Source organism: Macrobrachium nipponense, chromosome 36 (assembly GCF_015104395.2).
Source record: "Macrobrachium nipponense isolate FS-2020 chromosome 36, ASM1510439v2, whole genome shotgun sequence".
Lineage (NCBI taxonomy): Eukaryota > Metazoa > Arthropoda > Malacostraca > Decapoda > Palaemonidae > Macrobrachium > Macrobrachium nipponense.
Window position 1 is genome coordinate 39,114,015 of NC_087220.1, and position 27,000 is coordinate 39,141,014.

General features: G+C 40.4%; 1 protein-coding gene across 1 annotated transcript in view; it reads left to right on the forward strand.

Annotated features, from left to right (window-relative positions):
• Nucleotides 1-27,000, forward strand: part of LOC135203571 (organic cation transporter protein-like) — a 235,013-nt gene that overhangs the window by 29,584 nt on the left and 178,429 nt on the right. Inside the window, 2 exon segments of the mRNA XM_064233321.1 lie at nucleotides 4,376-4,479; nucleotides 5,565-5,719. Coding sequence (XP_064089391.1) covers nucleotides 4,376-4,479; nucleotides 5,565-5,719 — 259 coding nt within the window.

Genomic DNA, 27,000 nt, shown 5'->3' on the forward strand with positions numbered 1-27,000 from the left:
CAGTTTGCATGCAGTTCCAAGCTCTGCATAACTCACAAACCAGACTGAAGAGCGAACTCATCTTTGCTGGTAAAGGCTAGTCTCGCCATCCAAGCACTCGTGATTGTGAGTGCTCGGTGAGTGCTAAAATTCGTAAGAATTCACACGCTCGGTAGAAAACCCGACTCGTCATACGATAGTCGGGCAAGCACTCGGTGAGCACCAGTGAAACGAAGGGATCCAGTTGCTGGGCGAGACTCCTGATTATTATAATTACCGGGAATGCCAGAAATTCCAAGGCATTTAATGGCTCAGCGAGACTCTTGATTTTCGTAATAACGGTTACTGGGGATATCTGTCTCGCCCGAGTGTTTGGAAATTACAGTAAACCATAATACTCTGAGTCTGCCAGAAATTCCAATGAATTCAAGCATTTAGCAAGATTCCCGCGTATTGTAGCAACAATTATCAGGAATTCTCGTCTTGCCCAAGTGTTTGCAGATCACAGAAGACCGAAACACTTGGAGAGTGCTAGAAATTCCCAAGAATTTAAGCACTTGGCAAGACCCCCAAATTTTGTCAAACAATCATTGGGACATGGTCCCTTTTCAACTCCTGTTGAAATCGAGAAGGAACGGGCATAAAAACCAGTCCTAAATGCGAGCATTTAAGACTGGAATGCGAGTACAATTTAACAGAATATACACTTGAGGCTCCCAAAGCACCAGAACCCATAGGGGATTGCAAATTGAAATCTGCCCAAAGGACAGAAAAAGCCAGTGAGAACATAGTCTCCCCGATTTGACAGAAGATTCATCCTCAACGACGTGGATATACGTCCAGTGGGACCCGAAGATCCTTCCGGGAGTGTAGTCCCTCGACGCTGAATCCTATGGAGAGCACTCTGCAGGATCCCTCCTATTTGCCTCACCTCTCCCGGTGTAGCCATAGGAAGGAGAGGAAATAGGTGAGATAGACTGGACGCTCTCGCTCGCCTTGCTAGTGTTACTAGCAGAAGAAGCGAGTCGCGGACAGCCAACAACATGTGGTCAGTGCGGTGATGGCCGCGATGTGAGTCTAGGAAAGCATTATCGTCATGGAGAAATGCTTTCCTGAGGAAGGTTACGAAACTCTCACACAGCAGGAGAAACATTCACCGCCACGGGACCGGTTAGTCATGCAAACGTGACCGTGGTCTGGGTGAGGGCCAGTAGCGTACTCCAACGCATCCCAGTCCTCGGCAAAACCTCTCAAGAGGACTAAATGGGGGACCATTACCAGTCTCACCATGTGCACAGTCCCGTGGGACTGTCACGTCAACCCTGGGTACTGAGCAATCACCGTCAAGGTGTGAGTCACCTGAGCTATTCACATCTCTCTTCCACTCTGTGCCTGAGTTGTGATGGTGAGCAGACTCAGTGTCACCGACTCTAGATGCATGCGAATCCGTAGATTTACGTGCACTTGGGTTATTTTGTGAACGAGCACCCAACACGGAACTAGTCTTGGGGGCAAAACCTCTAGGACTAGCAGCAGAATTGCAAACCGAAGTTTGCGCTTCTACAGCTCCCGACACGCTAGTTCCTGGGGACAGCATGGCGGTTCCTGTTCCTGAAGGAACAGGCGAGCCAGTGGAAGACCCAAATGCCTCCTCAGTTCGAGAAGGCAGACCCTTAGAAGTCCCGTGACGACACTTCTTATGGGGAGAGACTACCTTCTCTTTCTTCAGCAGGGAGCCTTAGATGAGACACATTTACTAGCAAAATTAGTGTTAATTATCACAGGGCAGCCCCGTAAGCCTAAATACCAAATGAATACACTGTCTCGCCTTGATTCCATTAAAGGGCAAAACTATGTAATAAGGGTGTATGTACACCCTTGCCATCGACCCCTAACACAAAGTAGAAAGGCGGCGAGCAAGGCTATCACATAAATTGGGTTTGTTTATTAATTATTAAAGTCAGTTAATATTAACATCAAACACAATATAAATATATATTCAAAATAAAAAGGAAAGATCCCACCGGGAAATCATGATTAACGGTAGTCAGCAAGAGCTCACAAACATACGTCTTCATCTGAAGACGGGCGAAAGCAAAGTGAAGTGTTTACATCCGGGCAGGCAGGCCTACCCCCCTACCAGATGGTAGTTACTGCCTAACCACTTCGTTCAAGAATTTAACAGCAGTTTTCCAGCCTACACTGAAAGTAATTCCTTATGTAAAGGACCAAGGGTTTGTATATTGTGTAGGAGCAAAGAAAGAATCCCAAAAGTACTATGATAGACACAGAACAGAAGAAAACAAGCAAACATCTAAAGAGGCAAATAAAGTTGCAAAACAACAAGCTGCTAGAGCAAATGCTGCTACTTTCAAGGATCTGTGTGAGAATGTTGGCACACCGGAGGGCCAAAGAAACATCCACAGGATATCCAAAGCTAGAGACAAAACAATAAAAGACCTCACACATTAAACAAATTAAAGATAGAAAGGGTAAGGTTCTAACAAAAGAGGGGGAAATTAAATGTAGATGGAGAGAGTATTTTAAAAATCTCCTAAATGAAGAAAATCCCAGGAATATCATTGAGGAGAGAGTAACAAATGAAAGAGGAGTCCCCAGGATTAGTCAGAAAGAAGTGAGGGGCACTAAGTAAAATGAAGAAGGGTAAAGCAGTGGGACGAGATGGAATACCAGTTGAGGTATTGAGGTGCTTAGGAGAGGAGGGAATTAACATCTTGTGGGACTTGTTCAATAAGATCTATCAGCCGGAGAAGATACCTGACGCCTGGAGAAACAGCCTGCCAGTCCCCATTTACAAAGATAAAGGTGATATCTTAGATTGTGCCAACTATTGGGGCATAAAACTGATGGCTCTTACCTTGAAAATTTATGAAAGAATAATAGAGGTAAGGCTGAGGGATGAAACATCTATAAGTGAAGAACAGTTTGGGTTCATGACAAAAAAAGGAACAACAGATGCCATCTTTTTATTGCAACAAGCTCTAGAAAAATATAGAGAAAAAGGAAACGAACTACATCTGGTATTTATAAATCTTGAGAAAGCAGATCGAATGACTAGGCAAGAAGTCTGGGGGTGCATGAGGGAAAATATGTCTCATAAAAAGTATGTGAAAATTGTAAATGATATGTACGTATAGAGAAGCAACAACACAGGTTAGAAGCTCAGTGGGAACAACAGAGAAGTTTGAGGTGAAAGTTGGACTCTACCAAGGGTCTGCCATGAGTCCCTATATTTTTGATATGGTAATGGATGTGATAGTGGCTGGAGTGAAAGTTCAGGTGCCTTGGAGTGTACTCTTTGCAAATGACAATGTTAGTGACAACCAGTAAGGAAGAAGTAGACAGGAAAATGGTACTGAAATAGTGTTAGTAACCACCAGTAAGGAAGAAGCAGACAGGAAATTTAAGTAGTGGAGAAGTGCTGTGGAGGACAGAGGCCTAAAGAGAGCAGAGCAAAAATTGAATATATGTGTGGATGAATGGAGGAGACCAAGGAGGAAGCATCAACTTGGAGCAGGAAGAAGTAATTAGAGTTACATCCTTTCAGTACCTTGGGTCGGGTGTCACTGATTGTGGAGGGATGGAGGAGGAAATGAACCACAGAATACAATCAGCTTGGTGCAATTGGAGGAAAACATCAGATGTGCTATGTGACAAAAAATTTAATGTAAAGCTGAAGGGAAAAATGTACAAGAGCATTGTCAGACCTGTGTTGATGTATAGTTGTGAAACATGGTCCATAAAGAAAGCACAGGAGAGAAAGATGGAAGTGTTAGAAATGAGAATGTTACATTGGATGTGCAGTGTGATAAGGAGAGACAGGATAAGGAATGACTTCATAAGAGGGATGGTGAAAGTTACAGAAGTATCAAAGAAGCTGCAACAGAGACGATTACAGTGGTTTTGACATGTTATGAGAGGAGAGGAGGATTGTGTATGTAAAAGAACCTTGGACATGGAAGTACTTGGAACAAGGAGGAGAGGTAGACCAAAAATGAGGTGGAAAGACAGTTAACAGGGTCGTGGAGAGGAACGTCAGTGAGGTAATATTGTATGATTGCAGAAGATGGAGAAGACTAATAAACAGCGACCCCCGTATAAGAATGGGAAAAGCTGAAGATGAAGAAGAAGAACAGATAGATATAAAGAAAGTGAGTTCTCCAGTATTTTGAAGGAGGGTTCCCATGGACAGGACTTTTACTGTCAGTAGTTGTCCACTACAAGTGCTGTAGTCTGATAGACATAACTACCATGTTAGTTGGGGAGATAAAATGTTGCCTATGACTGCAAGAGTTACCATTGCAGCCAGAAAATAGATTAGAGGTATAAGCAAGAAAGTTTGTCTAGTCTTTAAAAGCATTCTTTGTTTTTGCAGTTTGGCCTAGTATGTGAAAAGGACTATCTTCGAGCAACTTACCAGAGTATGTACATGATTGGTGTTTTGGTTGGGTCTCCATTGAATGGAATCTTAGCAGACAGGTATGTGTGTTAGTTGAATGGAACACAATATCCTTAGTTGACAGTATTCAAATAGGTTCTTAAAAAATTATGTACAGCATTAGAGTTTTGTAACTAAGGTAAAGTGATCATGAAAGATGTGAGGAAATCAAAATACACCTTATGATTTTTCACTGAGGAGAAACTTTGGCTGTATCATATTTTAGTAGTTAGTTCTTCCTCAGAAAGGGAAAGTGCTTGCTATTAAAATGTTTTTGTAGCTTCTTAACACAAAGGAATGTTAGATTTTGAACCTTACCTGTTTTATTTATTTAATATGTCATATGAGGATTTGTGTTATTCAGAATTGTACTGAAGGCAGCTACCATTAGCCTTTAAAGAAACACAAGTTACCAAACAGTGCATTAGAATAAATGCAAAGTATACTTGAGTGGCAAGCAGAATTATGGCTTATATCTCTTTCATAGAAATTTTCCATAAATCATTATACAGGCAGTCCCCGGTTATTGGTGTGGGTTCCATTCTTGGCAGGGCGCTGATAAGTGAAAACCTCCATTAACCGAAGCTGGTGATTTATGGTGCTGAGTTTTGGTTAATGGCGCTGATAACCAGTTAATGGCACCTCTGTTAGGTATTGTATGGCACTATAACTCTATTATCTGCACCTTATGGCACCAATAACCAAAACTCGGCCCATTATGGTGCCATAAATTGCTGATTTTGTGGTGCTAGACAAGCGCCATAAAACCAGATCGCCATTAACAGAGTCAATCGATAACTGGGAACTGACTGTATAACAAATCAGTGTTCATGACAGCAAGCATCCAGATGCACCATATTTAGATTTCCTTTTTATGACACTAAATTTTTTTTATTTGAAAAATATCTTTAAATCCTGACTATAGTCTTCAGAATCTCAGAGGTTGAAAAGTGGATGACGGCTATAATTGTCATTAATCTCAAAGGGTAAATCTTACTTTTGTGTATTTTTCTGTTGTTTAATTTTTCTAATGTTGAATTTGTGTAATTTTATATCTTCTTGATGATTAATTGAAGATGGAAAAGTAGCTCTGTTACATTCGTTTATTCAAATTCATGGATTTCAGATTTGGAAGGAGACTGACTTTTGTTTGCGCTTGTATTCTGTTCTCCATTATGACAAATTTGAGTTTTTTGCTGCCTAATCTTCCTTCTGTTTTCACTTTTCGATTTCTTGTTGGCACAATGCACACATCACTTCTGAAGACTGGATATATATTAGGTAAGTCCCTTATGAGTAAGTCTGCCTTTTACTTATTAACAGTATGCATGAATCGTCAACATTTCATTTCCATTGCCACATGGTATTAAGGGTCTCTGAAATTCTTTCAATCATGTCCTCCTTGTAATTTAACTCTGACAATTCTCCACTGAACTCTAGCCTTATTCTCATAGTTCTCTTCCAAGTACGTATCTGTGGGTTTTCTATGTGGGTCTCCCATGACTTCTGGTGGCATCAAGTTCCAAATATATCCACAAATAAATTATTATGTGATTTTTTTAGTTCCTTAATAACATTGTTTAGAATTTGTGTGTTAATTATCAAAAGTGTCATAAATTTTCCCCTCTGGATAAATATTTTATTATACCTACTGTTTAAAGTTTAACGCTTTTAAATAGTTTAACCAAGGAAATGAGTAAAAGTTTTCCAATTTTGTAAAATGGGGTAAAATTTAGACAAAAGTAGTTTAAATCAAGGAAGCATTATCTAGTAGGCAGTCCCTGGTTAATAGGGGGGCGGGTTCGGTTCCAATGGCTTGATTGTAAGCAAAAATTGCCAATAACCGAAAATCGGCACTTATTGGTGCCAATAACCAGTCAAAATGTGGAGTGCATTATCTGTAGCCTAAATACAGGAATTACTATTATTAGTTAGTTGTTCATATGCGGAGAAAACCTATGGCATCTGGCATCTGATACGTAGTTGACGTGGAAGTGAGTCAGAGACCACGCTTGAACCAAGTGACACATCGGTCTTTCTTCAACCGCCTTTTCTCTCCTCTTTCCCAAGCCAGTTTTTTTTACCCAAGTCCGTACTGTTGTTTCATATATTTTCCTATTCAGCCCAAGAAGTCCCATGAGCGTTAATGTATTTTTCCCTATAACAATATATGAATATTGTTATCTAGTTTTTAGAAGGTAATTAGTGTGTGAATATTTATGATTTGGTAAGGTCACGTGACCAGAGAAGTTTTCAGATATTTCCCTGTTCTCCATAATGTTGTCTCGTCCTCACTGTTTAATTGGTAATTTGTTCAATAAACTAATATTAATTACCCTCAGCTTATAAATAAGAACCCGTAACATGGTGTCAGGACTGGTTCCCATTTACATATAAGCTGGATTGAGTAAGAAATGGGGATAAGTGACGGCTTACAAGTTACTGGACCAGTTTGTTGACATAATAAGCCTGTTGCCGACATGCAGAATTTTCCGTAATGGGATAATGTTTTCTTCTCATTACAATTAAGGTAATTTCGTACCATAAAGATGATTGTAGTCCTCAAATGGCAGAAATTTAAAGAAGCTTTCAATAAGTATGAAATTGCCATAGGCTTAGACAAGGAAGCTGATAGATGAAGGGTATAGCAACATTCTTGCATGTTATAGGAGAGTTAGGGGTTGAGAAATATAGTACACTGTCTTGGGATGAAGATGGAGATAAGTATAAGATAGATTTGTATAAATTTGATGCAGTATGCAGTCCCAGATCAATTATAATTATGGAAAGATATAAATTTCTCAAGCAAAAACAAGAATCTAATGAAAGTTGTCACCAATTCATAACTCAGTTAAGAATTTTATGCAAAACCTGTAATTATGATAAAAAAGGAGAAATGATCAGGGATCAATTTATCCTTAATGTATACATGATGATAAGGCTAGGGAGAAATTACTGGATCATGTGCAGGTGGATGCAAAACTAATGGCTTTAGAAAGGGATGTGAATTTTGTCAAAAATTATAAAGTGCTAATTCAACAAAAGCGGCAAATGACTAATGAAGAAGAGGAAGGTAATGTCGTTGGGAAGAAGAAAAATAGGTACACAAATCCTCGAAATAAGCCTAAGACTAGTGATGCCAAAGAAATAAAAGATAGCAGATATTGTGATAGAACTCATAAAATTAGGATGTGTCCAGCATAAGGTCTAATGTGTGCCAAATGTAAGAGAAAGAATCATTATGCTAAACAGTGTAAAACTAACTGGAACTCATAGAAAGTGAAAGCTTGTGAAGGAAATGAAAGTAATGATAGTGACCTTCAGCTAACTAGCACCATAAATGAATCGATAGGCAACATTTCTGTCTCATGAGAGAAATGTAAATCAGAAAGAAATGAATTTTCAGATTGATTTGGGTGTTACTTGCAATGTTTTTGAGTGTTAAAGAATTGAAGCGTTTAATTGGCAGTGGTAAGGTAGACACTTGTGATAGCATCAGAGTGAAAGTGTTTAGTAATAAAATGATCAAGACTTGGAATTAAAACTCTAATGTGTGAAAGAAAAGGAAAATAGTATAAACCTAATTTTTATGTAGTGATGGAAAATATTTCTTCTGTAATGGGTTATGAGGATGGACAGGGACTGAAATTGATAAAAATTCTTGTGAATGATAACCCAAGTGCTAAGCAAGAAATGAATAGTGTTTCATCAAAAGTGTTAGATAAAAAGAAAATTATTTCTGATTTTCCTGACTTATTTGAAGGTTTGGGAGAATTAGGACCTCCATGTAAGATAAAAATTGATAATACAGTGCCACCAGTGATCCATGCTCCTAGAAAAGTTCCTTTTACCCTTAAGAAAAAATTGAAGAAGAAGGTAGTATGGAAGGTATACTACAGTCAGCCCTCAGTTTTCTTATGCCTCTCTTTTTGTATGTTTTGGTTTTCGTAGATTTTTCGACGAAATTTTGTCTTGGTTATCGCACATTTCCTCACTTTTCGTCACTCAGAGACACTCCATCCGGGGCCCAGTGCGTGAGCAGGCCCTGTATCAATTGCCCAAACAAAGTATCCCATTATGGAGGAGTTATGATGGTAGTTTATTTGACAACGTTTCCAAGGGTTGCGTGAAAGAGAGAGAGAGCAAAATTGGTGGAGGAATGGTTTGAAGGCGGAGGAGTGGTTTGATGGTAGTCGTAAGCGTGTGTCTGTTGTGGTGCTCACCATGGACCAGTGGCAAGCATCGGTTACGAGAGTCGGGAGAAGTGAGAGAGTCTGGGAGCAGAGCTGGTGCTGGTCAGAGTTTTTTGGTAGCAGTATTATTGATGCTCAGTTATTTTGTGGTTCTTGAAGTTGTTACTTGAATTATTGTTGGTACTCTCTCTCTCTCTCTCTCTCTCTCTCTCTCTCTCTCTCGTCTCTCTCTCTCTTCTCTCTCTCTCTCTCTCTCTCTCTCTCTCTCTCTCTCTCTCTCTCTCTCTCTCGATATATTTATATCCTTTTTTTCGTCTTTTCAATAATTTTTTGGGGGGAACATTTTTGTAAATTTCACGGTAATAAGTTGTATATGCCTCATTGTTTTTTCAAAATGTATTGTTTTATGGATGGAGTGGCTGCCTAAAAATCGCTAATCTTGCCCTCAGGCCTTTCCTCGTTTCTGTAGAGTGAAATCGACCTTATTGCTAATCTTGTAATGTAAGTTTGGATATTAAGCGTACTTTTACTATGTTTTTCCTCTGTATGATCAGTTATGCCTTAGTAAAGATTCGTGCTAGACCGAAAGTTCTCGGCTATCTCGCTTTTCAATTTTCCTTCGTGGCAAAAGCCTTTATTTATACATAGCATCACGTTTTATATACTTCGTGATCAAGTTATTCATCATGAGGGCCACGTTGACTTTTGCTTTCCTGTTCCCACTGCTGAGCTGCTTCGTCACCTCTTTCTCCAAGTCCTTACTGGCGGCGCACTCTACCAGAATTCGCTTGAAATTCTTGAAAAAATGCCTGGCGGAACAAGTGTTACCTAAATCATTGCTACCACGCCGCATAAGAAGATACGATCAACGTCCTTTTAATGAATTTTCTTCAATGATGTTAAAACATCACATTGCTGCCGCGAAAATGGAGGAAAAGGAGAAATTTAAAGAAGGAAAAAACCCGACATAATTTCAACTATTCGATTCCCGCTGATTGGAAACACGCATTAAGGCAAGGTATATATGGAAAACTTCATAGAACTACAGACACTTTGATTAGAAAACTGGACAGAAAATTAAACAACCTTATCGACAACAGTGATTGGACCAATAATGCTAGAAGTGATTGTGTGGTGAATTTATCCAGCAAACAAATAAGTGATAATGCAGTGCGTGCATTAGGCTTTGGGTTGTCTTTCTTCATTTGTAACAAACCCTCAGCTTTATCATAGCGACATCTCTATATAAGTTTGAAAAATACTGTGACCTACCACAAAATCATTTGGACATTATCAAAGGCATGACATACAGTGCTAAGCAGGCCTATCATGAAAATAACTTCCCCGCTCGTTACAGAAAAAGTTTAAAAGAATTGAAGAATGATAATAGCTTACACATTACTAAGGCTGATAAAGCCAATACTTTAGTAGTTCTGGACAAAACTGACTACATATCACGCATGCATATTTTACTAGAAGATAAAATAACTTACAAAAAACTCGCAAAAAATCCGTTGGACCAAGTAATAAAAAACTTTAATATCAATATCAAACAAATTCTTAAAGATAAGAAAGAACTCTTGTGTAAATTAACTGTAAAGTGTCCCTCATTACCTTATTTATATGGCCTAGTTAAAACTCATAAGGAAAACAAACCTATGCGCCCAATAATTAGTACTGTAGGATCAATTGCTTATAAACTATCTAAATATCTTACTAAATTATTATCCCCGCTACTTGGAACTGTATCTAATTCACACATCCGGAATTCTCTTGATCTTGTGGAGAAATTAAATAACATATTGTATTAAATCCTAGTGATATCTTTGTCAGTTTTGATGTATGTTCCTTGTTTACAAAAGTCCCTATTGACTCTGTGCAAGAATATTTAAGTAATGCACTTGTATTGCATGAATTACCTATGTCCGTCAGTCACATAATTTCATTGATTAAGTTGTGCATTTGTGATTGCAGGTTTATTTTTAATGGAGAATATTACCAACAAATATTTGGTATGGCCATGGGAAACCCTTTATCACCTCTCCTTTCAAACTTATATATGGAATTTTTTTGAAAGACAACACCTCCCGAATATCACACTTGTCCCCTTAAAGTGGTACAGATATGTAGATGACATCTTAGTAGTCTTACCTGTTGGTATTGATGTAAATGATTTATTGTCTAAATTGAATAATCTAGTACCACCCATAAAATTCTGTTGAAATTGAAAATAACAATGTCATCCCTTTCCTAGATGTATTAATACATAGGGAATCTTTCCAATGTAAATTCAGTATTTATAGAAAACCCACAAATAATTTAACATAGGTATGTACATTTTTATTCTGGCCACCATCTTAATATTAAAATTTCTATTTTTTCTTCTATGTTCCTACGTGCTTTGCGTATCACGAATCCACAACATCTTGACCAAGAAATAAAATACATAAAAAAAGATAGGAAACGATCTCTGCTACCCACCTCATATAATTGATTTATGTTATCAAAAAGCTCACAAAAAGTTTTATAGTGTTGCTAGTAATGAAAAAGAAATCCCTAAAAATGTACTTAACTTGCCTTATTTTCGTTGATTTGAAACCATAAAATCAATATTTAAATCGTTTAATGTTAATGTAGTGTTCTCTTTCTAAACACGGCGAAATACATTGGATGCTCCAATCGCCTAGTGGATGTCGTATTCGCGGCTACGTTCTTTGCAGTCCGTGCGGAGTTATTCTTTAGAATTGCCAAATTTTCTAGATGAGAAATTTGGTCCCAGACTGGTGTACAGTACTGCTAGTAAAGATGTAAAGTACGTTAAATTGCCTTTCCTTGGCCATAGTAGCTACATGGTCCGAAAAAAAGTTACAAGAAATACTTAAGCATAGTTTTCCTCAAGTTAGTTTCAGGTTTGTTTTTATTAACTCTTTTACTATAAGATCACTATTGAGGGAGAAGCCTACTCTTCCTGTGGACCTTAATTCGTGTGTCGTTTACTTGTTTACTTGTCCGCAGTGTGGTCTGCGATACGTGGGATCCAGTCCCCGCTGACTCAGAGTGCCTTAGACAGAACTTTGGAAATCTGTTAGAACTATAGGTTTCCACTTTCTAAACCACATTTTTTTTTTTTTTTTTTTTTTTTTTTGCCATAAGGGAACACAGTTTAGCACAGGACTATCCTTTCACTGACCTGGGTTTTAGAGTACTACTGTCATTTTGCTATCAAATAGACTGGACCTTTTAATTTCAGTGCCGCTGTTTATTAAGAGGATGAAATCGGAATTGAACAACAACTAGCCCGGTATTCAACTATAATTATAGCTATTGTATAATTTCATAATAGGTACACGAGTGGGGTCGTTAGCCATTTTACTTTGAATGTGGTAGTTTGTATACCTTTCACCGCATTTATATTTTTAATATGCGTCTGTTTTAGTTTTTTTCGTAATTTTAAGCTTAATTTTTTATTTTGGATGTGCTGTTCGTTTTATTTTGTGTTTTTTACGGAAGATTTTGGAAGAAAATTCATTTTATTGCAATTTTAGTGATTTCCCATCATATGTATATATATATATATATATATATTATATATATATATATATATATATATAGATATATCTATAAAATATATATATATATATTATTTTTAAATATATATATATAAAAAACTGCAGGGGGTACCATGATAAACATTAGTAGACAATGCCATAGTTTATTAAAACGTTTCGCACACAATTCTCGGTGCATCATCAGTCTGTGAACAATAAAAGTAAATACATTATAATAAGGAATTCACAAAATTACAAGGTAATTAAAAATTAATGGTTTAAAAAAGAAAAGCAGAAGTTAAAAGTTAAAAAAAATACGTTAAAACACTATAAAAAGAGAGAGAGAACTAAGACACCAACCATCCAAGGCAAAAGACGAAGAAGGAATAGCAAAACCTGACGTCCCAAACAAAAAGTCAGTTATGCCAAATACAGAGGGGAAGCCGTGGTGTGATTGTTCAAAGAGGGAACTAGCCTTTTGATAAGTAATGACTCCAGAGTAGTTAGATGATCTGGGTCCTTTGTATATCCAATAATAGAGAAGTGCTGTTTCAAGACCTCTATTTTGCATATAGCAGCATGATTTTTAATGTTAGAAAACTCTGGTTGCTTAATTCTCTGGCCTGTACGAAAACTGAAACCCATGTGGCTGCAATATCTCACTTGCAATAGCCTACGAGTAGATCCGATGTAAGAGCCCGGACATCCAGGGCATGTGAATTTGTATACAACATTAGATCTCATGAAGGATTGCAAGCGATCTTTACAGCTGAAAAATGAACCTATCCTGCATGGATTATTAGAAATAGGTTTTAACTGAAGACAAGGAATTTCTTGTTCAATGATCTGTTTTAGTCTACGTGAGAATTTTGTATCAAACACAAAAGGGATGGAAGCAAAGAACAGTTTCTTAGGAACATCAAAGTTGGGCAACGGTGGCTGGAGAAATTTGGTTAAAAGTTTATTAATAACTCTAAGGACTACGTCTTTGGGATAGGAATTTTTCTGAAAAAAACCTAATAAAAATTCTATTTCATTATGGAAAGTTGGCCAGTTAGACGAATATTTTAATGCTCTATGGACTAGAGTATAAATGGTGTTTAATTTGAAGGTTCTTTGGCATGAACTATAATAGTTGTTAGCTAAACCTGTATAGGTCTTTTTTCTATAGACAGCTGTGGTGAATTCCGAATTACTTCTTGTAATATTGATATCAAGAAATGGCAAACTGTCTCTGTTCTCCACCTCCATCGTAAACTGAATATTTGGGTGTTGCTGATTAATATATTCCAGAAACTGTGTGCTTTGCCAAGGGTACTTAAAAAGAGCAAAAGTGTCGTCTACATATCTCCTGTAGTATGCTGGTTTAAAGGAAGACACATTTGGACCTTAGTCTTGGCTGATTCGGACCATTTACAAGGCTAATTTGGACCATTTGCTTTGCTGTTTCGGACCTTTGTTTTGAGTGATTTGGACCCATACAAATAATTTTATATTATAGCAATGATATTAGGGAAACCTTAGATGAACTTTCAGGCTAGGTACATTGGGCCAGTTAGAGAGTTTACGGATTATGTTGACCTAACGTGGTTGCAAAGTCAGGTTGGAGAACTGATCAGTGTTTGGGCGCAGTAGGCTATTAGGACAAACAACGATGTGAAGGGGTGGCATCATAAGCTGAGCAAAAAAGCCAGAAAAGTAACCTAGCATTTTATTCACTTATGTCTTTAATATACTTAGAGGCAAATGAAATACCGAATCAGGTGAATTAACCTTGTTAAAGAGGACAAATTAAAGAGTCGTCAGAGAAAGCACGTCAAGGAACTACAAGGGCGTGTCATGAAACTATGGGAGGACTATAATGAAAGGAAAATAACTGGTGAGCTACTGAAGAAAGGTGCGCATAAATCAAGACCCCTTCGAGTAGGACTCCTTCTAGTGGTGAAGGGATAAGGGACCCTGGCTTCTATGGGAATGTTCGTGCATTCCTATAGGTGCCCCGGGTCCTGACGGAACATCCTACAACCCTTTCTCTCTCACTTTTAATTCTTCTCTCTTTTCTTTCTTTCCTGAACCCTTCTCTCCAACCTCTAAATTTTGACTGTTTTTTGGACTGCTTTTTTCGACGACTTTTGGAATGGACTTAGCCAAGCTTTGACAGTCCTTCTGATTTGATGGAGGGTGAGGTTGGACGGCATTCCTCCTCACCGTAAAACTGGAGTACCTGACGTGTCCGAGCGAGGGGAAACTTTTATGTTAAACTCTGCACTCAGTGCTGGGTCTGATCTCGACGGACTGACGACCCTCAAGGCACTGGGTGTGGGGTGTATATCTGGGTAGGACTCCTAGGGTGCTATATCACCCTCTAATTGTGGCTCGATGGTGGGTATGGGGCCAACCTGGACGAATGTTCACACCATAGTCTGATGGATTTTTATTTAACCCCCTCTGTTGATGACTCTCGCCTGATTAAGGATTCCGCATTAGGCTCTCCACTCGACCAAACACCGGGACACCAGGGTGTAAATACTGGTGGTGTAAATGAAAATCGGAGAGTTGTGTATTGTAGTAACATAAGTGATAAAGTCGATTTCGACGTATTACATAATTAAATGAAACAGTTTGGCAAGGTAGATAGAATAAAATTACGAATTGTTAAAAGTCCCATCTCTTATGAAAGCTACATAACCTTTTGCAAAGCTGAATATGCCTCCAAAGCTCTAGAAAATCTTGATGGTAAAAATGTCTTTGGTTCAGTTTGCCATGCGAAGTTGTTTAATATAAACAATTTGGAAGAGGAGGAGACAGACTATGTACCAGCATTTGAGGTTGATGATAGCCAAAAACACCTGGCAAAAGATGACCTAAATTGATTTGGCATGTTGCAAATTACAAACAGGGCAAAGAAAACTTTTTAACAGCCTGCAAGTATCTACAGAGGAAGATTGGTGCCATTCCTAAAGGCAATATTAAAAAGATATGGTAAAGGAGTCTTGATCAAAGCAAATAACGATATTAAGATTAAGATGCTATCAAAATTCCAATCAACTGAAGATGGTAATATTTTAGATGTATCTCCTCATCGATCATTTAACATTAAACGGGGTATAGTTTATAGCAGAGACCTATATGAGTTTGAAGAGGAGGAAATATTAAAAATGTGTCCTACATATGTCATTAAAATTAGAAAATTGAAAGGCACTCAGTATGCCATTGAATTGACTTTCACCTGCTCCTACTTACCGGAATATATTGATATAGACCACTCTCGGGTTTGGGTTAAGCCATTTAAATATCGACCAACCCAGTGTTATAAATGCTTTGAATATGGCCACGTATCAAACTCTTGTACAAAACCAGGAAAGTGCTTTGTGTGCTCTGGTGAACATGTAAAGGACAACTGCAAAGCTGATAAATATTGTCTCCACTGTGCTGGCAATCATTCTCCCAATTGGAGGGGCTGTCCTCAATATATTTTCCAACAAGAAGTTGTAAACACTGCTCATAATAACTTTATCAGCATAGGAGAAGCCAAACGCTTGGTTCGAGGTGCTAACAAAAGTGCTGGATCCTCATTTGCTTCCACTGTTATGGGAAATAATGCCTTCCATCAGCATGCAAAACCCATCATTAAAAATAACACACCCTCTCAGGATATTTCAACTTCTGTGGTATGTAATGAACTTCAAAGTAAAGTGGTAAAAGCTGTGATTGATGAACCTCTCCCTGACCTGCAAGCAAATGCTGTCTCAGAGTTGAGCTCCTCGGTTAAGCCCAAAGAAAAAATAAAATCTAGAGGAAATCTTAACAAATCTTATGACAGTTTTCAGTCACCCCCAAAGTCAAAGAAATGTAGAACATCCTCTCCTATAGAGTTTAAAACTCCAATTTCCAATAGATTCAATCCACTTGATGACCCCTTCCAGCCATTATCAACCTCAAAGCCATTGGAAGAGATGTCTCGGTCCTGCTCAAATTTAAGTGTGACAGACCTCTCCCCTCAACCATATGCAGAAACAGCTACTTCTGAAATGGAGGGAAAACATGCTGACTCACTAAATATAGTTAAAAATTTAGATAAATCTAATCTCAAACTGAAGAAACAGGATGTGCAGGAAAAATGTTCAAGCTTCCCCTCATCTAATAAAAATAAAAGTCTCCCAGGCACCAGACTTAAGAGACTTTCAAATCCAAAAACATTCAGCTGTGTTACTTTGAAAACCCAGCTAAATAATGACTTGGCTGGGCACAAGAATCAAAGTTAAAATTCCAATTTAATATCTTGCAATGGAATTGCAAAGGCCTTAGGACTCGTTCTGAAGAGTTAAAATTACTGTTGAACCATCATGATCCAGATGTAGTTTGCCTTCAAGAAACTAAGTTAGGCAACTCATTATACAATCCAGGATTAAATTATAAAATGTTTGTGATGAACCCCAGAGATGGTGATCGAGCTCATGGGGGGGTTGCAATTATTGTTAAAAAGTCTTTGCAACATACAAGTGTTCCTTTGAACACAAACCTACAAGCAGTCGCCATTCGAGCATGCTTTGAAAAAGAGATTACTATTTGCTCTATTTACCTCCCACCTAGGTCAGAAATTACTTTGAATGATATTCAGGCACTAGCTAATCAACTACCTCCTCCTTTCTTACTACTGGGAGATTTTAATGCCCATAATAGTCTATGGGGAGGTGATACCTTGAATGCTGTAGGTAGAACCATCGATGATTTTATCTTAAATAATGATCTCTCTCTTTACAATGATGGTTCAATGACGTTTCATAACATTTACACCAATGTCTTTTCAGCTATAGATTTAAGCATTTGTTCACCTGCAGTCCACTTGGACTTCAACTGATCTGTAGATGAACTTTTGCACGGAAGTGATCACTTTCCCATACATTTAAAGTATGCTAGAAACATACCTTCTGAATCTCCTATAAAGTGGAAAGAAAATGAAGCAGATTGGAGGAAGTATGAAGGAAGCTTTCAATTACATCAGGAAGTAGAGTCATTTGAGTCACACTTAGATGCATATTATTATTGGACTGCAACTATATTGGATAATGCCGAGAAATATATCCCAAAAACAAAGGGTAAACCAAGCAGGCCTGCAGTTCCCTGGTGGGACCAAACCTGTGGCAGACTGCGAAGAATAGTGAGAAAATGCTATAGGCAATTCAAGGCAAAACCCTCAGGAACAACGAAAACTACATACCAACGGGCCTTAGCCAAACAAAGAAAATATATTAGAAAAGCTAAAAAGGAATCTTGGCTCCACTATATAAATGGTATCAATTCTAAAACACCAGAAAGATTAGTATGGAAAAAGATTAAAAAGCTAAGTGGGAAATTTGTTCCATCACCTGCTCCTACTCTAAAAATCAATGATGTGCTTATTTCAAATCCAGCTGATGTTGCAGAAAAATTTGGTGAGCATTTTGCTGACATATCAAGCTCCAAAAATTACACACCACAGTTCAGTAAGATTCGAAACGCCAAGGTGTCAATTAGATTTAACACTGAAAATAATGAAGCATATAATGCTAAGTTCTCACTAAGGGAACTACGAGAGGCTCTCTCATCTTGTGAGTCAACAGCCCCTGGTGCAGATAACATAACCTACAACATGATTAAACATCTTCCAGAACATGCTAAAATATATCTAATGAAAATACTCAATAAGGTCTGGGAAACGGGCATCATTCCCCCATCTTGGAAGATAGCCATAGTAGTTCCAGTCATAAAGCCAAACAAAGATCCATATCAGCCCACTAGTTACAGACCAATTTCACTAACAAGCTGTGTCTGTAAATTATTTGAGAAAATGGTGAACTCTCGTCTAATGTGGCATTTAGAGAAAACAGATTGTTATCCTCTGTTCAGTTCGGCTTCAGGAAAAATCGTTCAGCCTTGGACCCTTTACTGAGATTATCAAATCAGATTCAGCAGGGATTTTCCAATCAATGCCAAACAGTAGGGGTATTTTTTTGATCTGGAGAAAGCCTATGATACAACATGGCGATTTGGCATTGTTAAACAGCTCAATGAAATGGGAATCAGGGGCAATATGTTAAACTTTATCAACTCCTTTTTAAGGGACCGATATATTAGAGTGAGAGTCGGGAATAAGTTTTCTTCTTGTTATGAGACGGAAGAAGGTGTCCCACAAGGCAGCGTACTGAGTGTTACCTGCTTTGCCATTGCTATTGATAATATTGTGAAATCTGTTTCCGCTCCAGTTAGGGCTTCGCTATTTGTGGATGACTTTGCCATCTACGTCACCACATACGACGCTGTATCAGCCTGTAACTACCTGCAAAAGACAATAAATGTCATCAGTAAATGGCTGATGAACATGGTTTCCGATTTTCTTCATCTAAAACTGTGGCCGTTCGTTTCACCAGATGTACCCGCAATGAAACTATCCCAAATTTGAAACTGAAGGATTGTCTTATTCCTTACAAAAAAGAAGTAAAGTTTTTGGGCATAATATTTGACAGCAAGCTAACATGGCGTAGTCACATTGACTCTCTAAAAACAAAGGTTAAAAAATCCCTCAATATTTTAAAGGTGGTATCGGGATTCGACTGGGGAGCTGATAAGAAAAGTTTATTGAAGCTGTATGATTCCTTATGTAAATCAAAACTGGACTATGGCTGCCAGGTATATTCATCTGCCTGCAAGTCCAGGTTAAAGGAATTGGATGTAGTACATAATATGGGATTAAGGATATGTACAGGTGCTTTCAGGACATCTCCCGTTGAGAGTAGTATCTACATTGACTCTCATGAACTTCCTTTAGATCTGCGAAGAGAAGAGCTTGGGTTGCGGTACACCATGCGACTAAAAAGCTGTCGAGAGAACCCCACACGAAAAATTTTAGAGGAGTGTGACTCTAAAAAATTTGGTGAAAGATCTTCCAAACCTTTTCAAATAAGGCAGTTGAAAGTTTAAATGACATGGTCATTCAGCGCCAAAAAGTTGAAGAAGTAAAACCATCCTCTGTACCCCCATGGCTTATTCCCAACATTTCCTTATGCTCTAAGAAAATAGACAAAAAACAACAGTCTGAGGAAGAGGTAAAAGCTAATTTTCTGGAGCATGACCGTAAACATGATGGGCAAGTGAAGATCTACACTGATGGATCAAAGTCTGATAGTGGAGTTGGGTGCGCAGTTGTGCATGGGAATGAAATTTACGAGGCAAAATTGCCTGAGTCAGCGTCCATATTCACTGCAGAGTTGTCAGCTTTAGTTAAAGCTTTAGAAATTATTCATAACTCTAATAAGAAAAATTTTGTAATATATAGTGACTCAAAAAGTGCATTAGATTCATTAAAGCAGCTGTATACAATTCATCCTCTGGTACAAAAAGCCCAGGAGTGGCTCTTTTGGATTTCGTGTCACAGATAATTGGTATGTTTCTGCTGGATCCCGGCACATGTTGGAATTCGCGGGAATGAGGAGGCAGACAGATATGCAAAGGAAGCGGCTGTGAGTAATTTGTACCAGATAACCAAAGTGCCACATATAGATATGAAGAGATCCATCAAGTCGTACATCTTGAGGAAATGGCAAGAGAGATGGTCCTCCCCTCTCTTAGCCAACAATAAAAAATATACGCAGATAAGGAAAAGCATTGAAAAATGGCCCTCTTCTTTTCAAAAAGAGAGGAGAACAGAAATTGTTTTGGGCGACTTCGTATTGGGCACACTAGGATAACCCATAAATTTATTTTAGAAGGTGGCAGTGCACATCAGTATGTGTTGGATGTGATGCAACCTTATCAGTGGAGCACATATTGGTGCATTGTGTAAATTACAGAGAACAGAGTCAGAGATTCCATCTTGATGGAAAATCTCTTGCCGATGTTCTAGATGACAAAGCAGATATTTCTGCACTAGTGAGTTTTTTAAAATGTATTGAAATTTTTTATGAAGTTTAATTGATGGCAAATTTTAACTCATTGATTTTATTTTGTGTTGATTTAATTTTATTTTATATTGATTTTATTTTTTTTTTTTTTTGTTCATAGTCATCATTTTAAGTACCTGATTATTATTAAAAAATTTTATTTGCGTGTTTTTAATAAAGGTTAAAAGATGTTGAATGGATGTGTGCATGTCAGTTTTTTTTTTTTTTCTTATTTATGTATTTGTGGTGTGTGTGTTTGTGTGACTTCGGCTGTGGGATTCTTTGGTTGCAGTATGAGTGGTTTTGAGTGAGAGTGAATGGTTTTGGTTTGGTTGATACTACCTATGTGATGTGAGATCGTCTTGGTCCTGGTTGTTGTGTGTCGTTCGGTGTTTTTAATTGCAGTTTTAGTTGGTCATTTGTGTGAGAGGTTTTAATTGATTCATGTATTCATTCATCTAATTCATTTCATTTAATCATGTAATACTGCAGCGCTGAATGACCTTTGCAGGTCCCAGCGCTTGGGCTATGCCCTAAATTCCATAATCAATCAATCAATCAAGCATAAATCAAGACCACCGAGATACCTTTATTATTATATATATATATATATATATATATATATATATATAATATATTATATATATATATAGTATATATATATTATAATATATATATATATATATATATATATATATATATATATATACATATATACTATATATATATATATATATATATAGATATATATATATATATAATACATATATATATATATATATATATATATATATATATATATATATATACAAGTGTCTGTCTGTCCGTCTACCGAATTTTCACCGGCATTGAATTTTTTATTGAATTTCTCCTGAAATTTTCTCTGCACCATCTGGCAAGTTGGCGACACTGCAGTACATGGTCCGAAAGTGAATCAGACAAGGTCGGAAGAACTCTGTTCCCCGGAGGATGACCGCTAAGTCTACCACAAGCAAGGGCCAAGAGAAGGTTGCTGAACAAACCAAATCTCAGGCTAACCACCAACCAAAGCCACCAAAACATTCAGTTCATTTATTTCGTTTTATTTGGGGTTATTTAGGAGGTAATTCGATATGAAAATATAATGTACAAGTACAGAATCCATAAGAAACGGAGGTTAGATTCGCCAGAGGAATTAACTTTGCCTGAATGGACCTGTGACAGATTGTTCTGAGGGCATTGTATACATGCCTTAGTATGGAGGAGTAATGATATTAGTTTATATTTGACAACGTCTCCAAGGGTTGTGAGAGAGAGAGATTAATGGAAGATTTTTTTTTTTTCTTTTTTATAGGCTACCTACATGCTGCAGGATTGGAAAGGGTTAAAACCAGATGATGTCATCCGTGTACTGCCCTTTTCAGAAGAAAATGAATGGACGAGAGATGTATAAGTTAATAAAATAGGTTTCAAAAAGGAAACAAAATACTAGTAGCAGAAGGCAAAGTATATTTTAGCCACAGCAAATGACTGGTGGGCATTCCCTTGAAAGCCAAAGACTATACACGTGTATCTAGTCTTTGTTGAAAGCATCCGATGGACGTTCCTTGTCACCAACATATGAGATGAATCTTCCAACTGTTATACATCCTTCATAACAAGTCAATGGATTTGTTCAGTCAGACCCGTACGGTCTTCATTGACAGCCTTTGCATTGACCCAAAGCCTTCAATCCTTCCAAGGTAGGAAAGATTCTTGTTTCATCGTTCATATTCCTTGAGAATATTGACCTAACACTGACTGGTAAATGTAGCTACCTACTACTATATAGGCTATAGCGTAGTTAGGTACAGTTAGTCAATAGGTAGCTTGGTTCCAATACAGTGAAGTTCTGAGGAACCATTCCACCCTACACCTGCTTATGAAACTCAGTTCATTTGTGATCGTACAAGGCTTTTTCCTGGTGTGAGTAGAATTTTCTAACTGCAGAAATCTACGATTCAGACCTACTTAACTGGTAACCCACTTGTAGCTAGACCAAGAAGACTTCAAGACTAGGTAAGGAAGGATGAGGAACTAGGTAGCCGAGTAGCTATTTCCCTTTACTAACTTAGCCTAGCCTAAGTGGTTGATTTCTTAGCCTAGCATAGGGTAGATCTAGGGTGCTTATCCGCGGCAGCCTAGACTATGGCAGTTGCAGTTTTACTATGCAGTTTTACCTACTGAACAAGAATTTTAAGTAATATTTATTTGGACGACTGTAATTAACCCCCCAGGGGCATGTACTAAATATGGCGAAATACATTGGACGCCCCATTCCCTAGTGGATGTCGTATCCGCAGTTGCGTTCCTTGCAGTCCGTGGAGACTGCTTCTGTAGAAATAACTAGCCTAGCCTTGCTAGTTCAAACCTACCTTTACTAACTTAGTCATGCCGCTAGCCTAGCCAGTTTGGTAGATCTAAGCCCTTATACCGCGGCAAACTAGATTGTGGGAGTTGACGTTTTTCTATAGAATTTTACCTCCTGAACAAGAACTTAAAGTAATGTTAATTTTGGCCGGCTGTAATTAACCTGTAATTTACCTTTGAACTCTATCCTACGATAAGGGGGACCGATGGGAATGCGGGTTTGGGGTGGGGAAAAACACTTGGGAGAATTATGCCTTAAACTCTTTCCTACAGTAAGGGGGGCCGATGGGAAAGTGGGGTTGGTAGATCTAAGCCCTTATTCTGCGGCGAACTAGACTATGCCAGTTGACGTTTTTCTATATAGTTTTACCTCCTGAACAAGAATTTAAGATAATATTTTTTTGGCCAGCTGTAATTAACGTGCAATTTACCTTTGGACTCTATCCTATGGTAAGGGGGACTGATGGGAATGCGGGGTTTTGGGTGGGGTAAAACACTTGGGGGAAGGTTTTGTAGTGTGTTATTGTGTCATTTCCTCTTATTTATGACATTTGAAACACGAAATACAAGCTTAAATAAAGCAATAAATAAACCAATAATGGAGCCATTACATAGCCAAAATCCACTTATTGCTACTGCTATTAGTACGACACCGAATCCTACTACGCATGCGCCAATCCTACTGCGCATGCGCCGAGATATAAGGGAGCTTTTATGCTCCGAGATATAGGCTAAGGGAGCTTTTATGCTCCGAGATATAAGGGAGCTTTTAGTTCAGACACAAACTTCCTAAGCGGATAAATGATGGGGGTTTTGTAGGGGGTTACATGTATTTAACCAATCATGATGCATTATTAACCCTACGTTGCGATGGGAGGTTTTTAGGGAGGATTCATGCAATGTTACATATATTCCTTTTCCTCATTTGTTTTGTAATTGTGTAATATTATTTCAAGCTTTTATTTGTTCCGATACGTAATACAAACCATCGGTCCTTTAACAATAGGAAGTAGCTAGCGGCAGCTGGAACGGTCGTAAGCTTCGAATAAGGGGAGAACGGTAGTTAACTGCTTGTCCGACAGTCGCGCGCCGCGCGACTGGGAGGTAAACAAATCACTTTTGCTTTCGGCCGCGGGTGTGAAGGACATGTTCGTCATCGCTCTCTGCCCGCTTCATCGTCGTATGCTTTGTTTATATTGTGTTTTCTACTAATGGTTTGTTTGACTTGAAATGAAACTGTAAGTACACTGTTTTCATTTTCATTACTTAATTATGAACCAACATGGAGTTATCGCCGTAGATGCGGCGATTTCCTCTCTTTTCATGAATTGAACCCTTGAATTATGTCTCGGTGCCGAGGGCGGGCGCGCTCGCGCCGAGTCATGTATTTGGGCGAAAGTGTGTAATTGAAAAATGTAAGTACTCTTTTCATTATATTTTTGCCCTGTGCGTTCGTTACCGAGAGTGTGTTTGCGCTCGGCACGAGCCTTTTAATTTTGTATAATAGAATGCAATGAAAGTGGATTCGCAATTGCAATATTCTTTTCATTTTCATTTATTTATTTGCATGAAATTTAATTTGGATCAATTTTTCGTTCTTACCCTGGAATTGATCCTTACGTTTTTTTTTTTTTTTTTTATGTGAAATGAAATCGCAAGTGCAGTATTCTGTTTCATTTTCATATATATTTTATGATAGCATCATATTATTGATCAAGTTTCCGTTCTTACCCGGGCAATTGATCTTTACCCCTTTAAGTTCTATGAGTGAATCGCAAGGCAGTATTCTGTTTCATTTTCATATTCATATTACTTTTCACTGCTGTGCGGGGGTAGGGGAAGCGAAGGTCTGCCAGGAAGTCGTCGGAAAGCTCTCCCGCGACTCCCTTGGTATCCGATTCTTCGTCTTCCTTCCTGCCCCCCGCCGCTCAGCTTCTTCGTTGTATTTTGTATTTTGGGGTCTTCCTTGCGTTCGGGGTGGGGCATGTCTTCCCGCCGTGCGTGAGGGAACCCCTCTTACTAATCTATCTATGTTACCGCAGGTGCTACATCCGTGGGAGACGACCTTGGTTACATGGTATGGACCACCGCGGAGGCAGGGCGTGCCTAGCATCCACGGGCTGCTGCAGCGTCTAGCGAGGTCTGGGGCGGTCTCCACTACTACCACGGCCGCTTATGCTGCTCCCCCCCCTCCTGGTCTACACTCCCCATGCTGTGTCGATGACGCCGTCTGCCGCTACTAGGGCCGCAGCCGTACCGAGGTGGGGTTGCCGCCGCCGGGCCTTTTTTCTTCGTTGTTGCCTGCCCCAGACTTCCGCTGTTCAGCAGCTCGCCCCTGGGACCGGCCGCCAGGACCCAGGTTTCCGCTGGCTGCCGATGATTCTACGAGGCGATCGCTGGGCCTGCCGTACCTGCCGCTGATGTGATTCCCGCTGTTGGCTTGGCTGTCCCTTATGGGTCTACGACCGCTGCCGCTGTTCCTGCCGCTCCTGAGCTGGTTGCTGTTCCTGTCGCTCCTGGTTTCCTGGCTGTCCATGCTGGTCCTGCCCACGGTGTGTCTTCCCCCAGTCCCAGGTCCTTCCGGACAGGTGCAGTCGGGCCGTGTTGCTTCGGCAATAGCCCCGGCTCCGGCCTGGATGGAGGACCTGACGACTGTCCTGCGTGAGCTGACGAGGAAGAGGAGAAGAGGAAGCCTTGTCATCTTCGTCTTCATCGTCTGCTGCTGCCTCTTCCCCTTCGATTCTAAGGCCCAATAAGCCGAAGAAGAAGAAGGCTGCCTTCCCCCCTAAGAAGTCTCCCTCGGGAACTTCTAAGGGCCCGTCCACCCCGGTGGGACGGGGGTCCTTCTGCTGGTCCTCCTGCTCCTTCGGGAGCGGGGCCGTCTCCCCTTCCGTAAGGAAGAGATAGACGGGGACCAGAGGAGTATCGGTTAGCTCTGGTACTTCCTCGCCTGGTGCTAGCGGCGATGCCGCTACGCCAGGTTCCGGCTCGGTCTCTCTTCGCGAGATAATCCCGAGTGTACGTTCTCCCTCGGGAGACCGTGCAGCCAAGTTTCGGCGCCAGAGTTCGCTCGGCGCCAAGACGCGGCACGGAGCAGAAGGCTGGTGAGAGACGCTCAGGTGACTCTTGACCAAGGCCAGCGGCCGCTCTTGCAGCGACCAGACTGGTAACCCGGGTTTTTCCCCCCTAAGAAGGCTCCTTCGGGACCTTCTAAGGGCCCGTCTCGCTCCGGCGATTCGGGGAGCTCTTCTGCTGGTCCTCCTGCTCCCTCGGGAACAGGGCCCGTCTTTTCTTCTACCAAGGAGAAGAAGACGGGGACCAGAGGAGTACCAGCTTCGGCTGGCACTTCCTCGCCTGGTTCTAGCGGTTCTGCCGCTAAACCAGGATCCGCCTCGGCTTCTCGTTAGCGAGAAGTACCGAGTGGACGGTCTCCCCGCGGGAGACCGTCCAGCCAAAGTCTTGACACTCGAGCTCGCTCGCCGCCAAGACCGAAGCGCGCAGCAAGACTGGCGAGTGTCGTGCAGACGACTCTCCGCTAGGCCAGTGGACGCTCTCCAGCCAGCGACCATCTGGCTGGCTCGGGTTTGACCGTGAACCTGGTCGCGGACCAGCCACATGGTTGAGGTCAGAGGAAGGGGTCCCCGCGGTCGTCGGTACCAGCGGCTCGACGCGCCGAGAGGACGCTCGCCGGTCTCACCGCGACAACGAGCCTAGCAGGTCACCTGACGCCGCTCCCATCGGGACCGGGCGGAGACGGTAACCAGCAACAGCCCGCCTGACGCTAGAGATCAGCGTCGACGTTCTCAGCCGAGCCTCTCGCCCCAGGCGAGCGGCAAGGCTAGGCCTGCTGCTCGATCGCCACTGCGGGTGGACGATCAGCAGCAGCCCTCCAAGCACGCTGGTCCTGCCAGCGAGCTAGGGGGGAGCGTCAGGTCTGCTCTCCTGTACCTTCAACCTCCTCGGCCTACACCGGGAGGAGCGAGGTACCTATGAGTGATCGCGAGAGGTGCGCCGCTCGCGATCCCGCTATGACGCCGTATGGACCAGGCACGGTTCTAGGACCGACCAGGACATACGCGCAAGTAGCTGGAGGCGACCGTCAGGGGTCTGCCGCTGTTCCTCCTTCTGAAGGAGGTAAGTATCTCGGATCTGTTCTTGTTTTGGCGGGAACTGGGACGGTCCGTTACTCCAGCAAGACCAAACGGTTACTCCCGAGATACAGAGGAATTTGCAGAAGTCATTAAGCTGATTCGTCAGCATAATGACCTTGCGGAAGGATTGCCGCTCCCACCAGCAGAGCCCACGTCTCTGCTCGAGTCGTTTTGGGGCCCGAGAGGGAACCCAAACCGACGGTGGGTCTGCCGCGATCGGAACTTGCCGATTCTGTCTCGAACCAGAGTCTCTCGTCTCCGGACAAGAAGGCTCTCTCAGTTCTGGCCGGTCGATCAAGCTACTTCCCCACCTACCTCTACTGCGACAGCGGCGTTTCTACGTGTCTTCGGACACCGTATTGA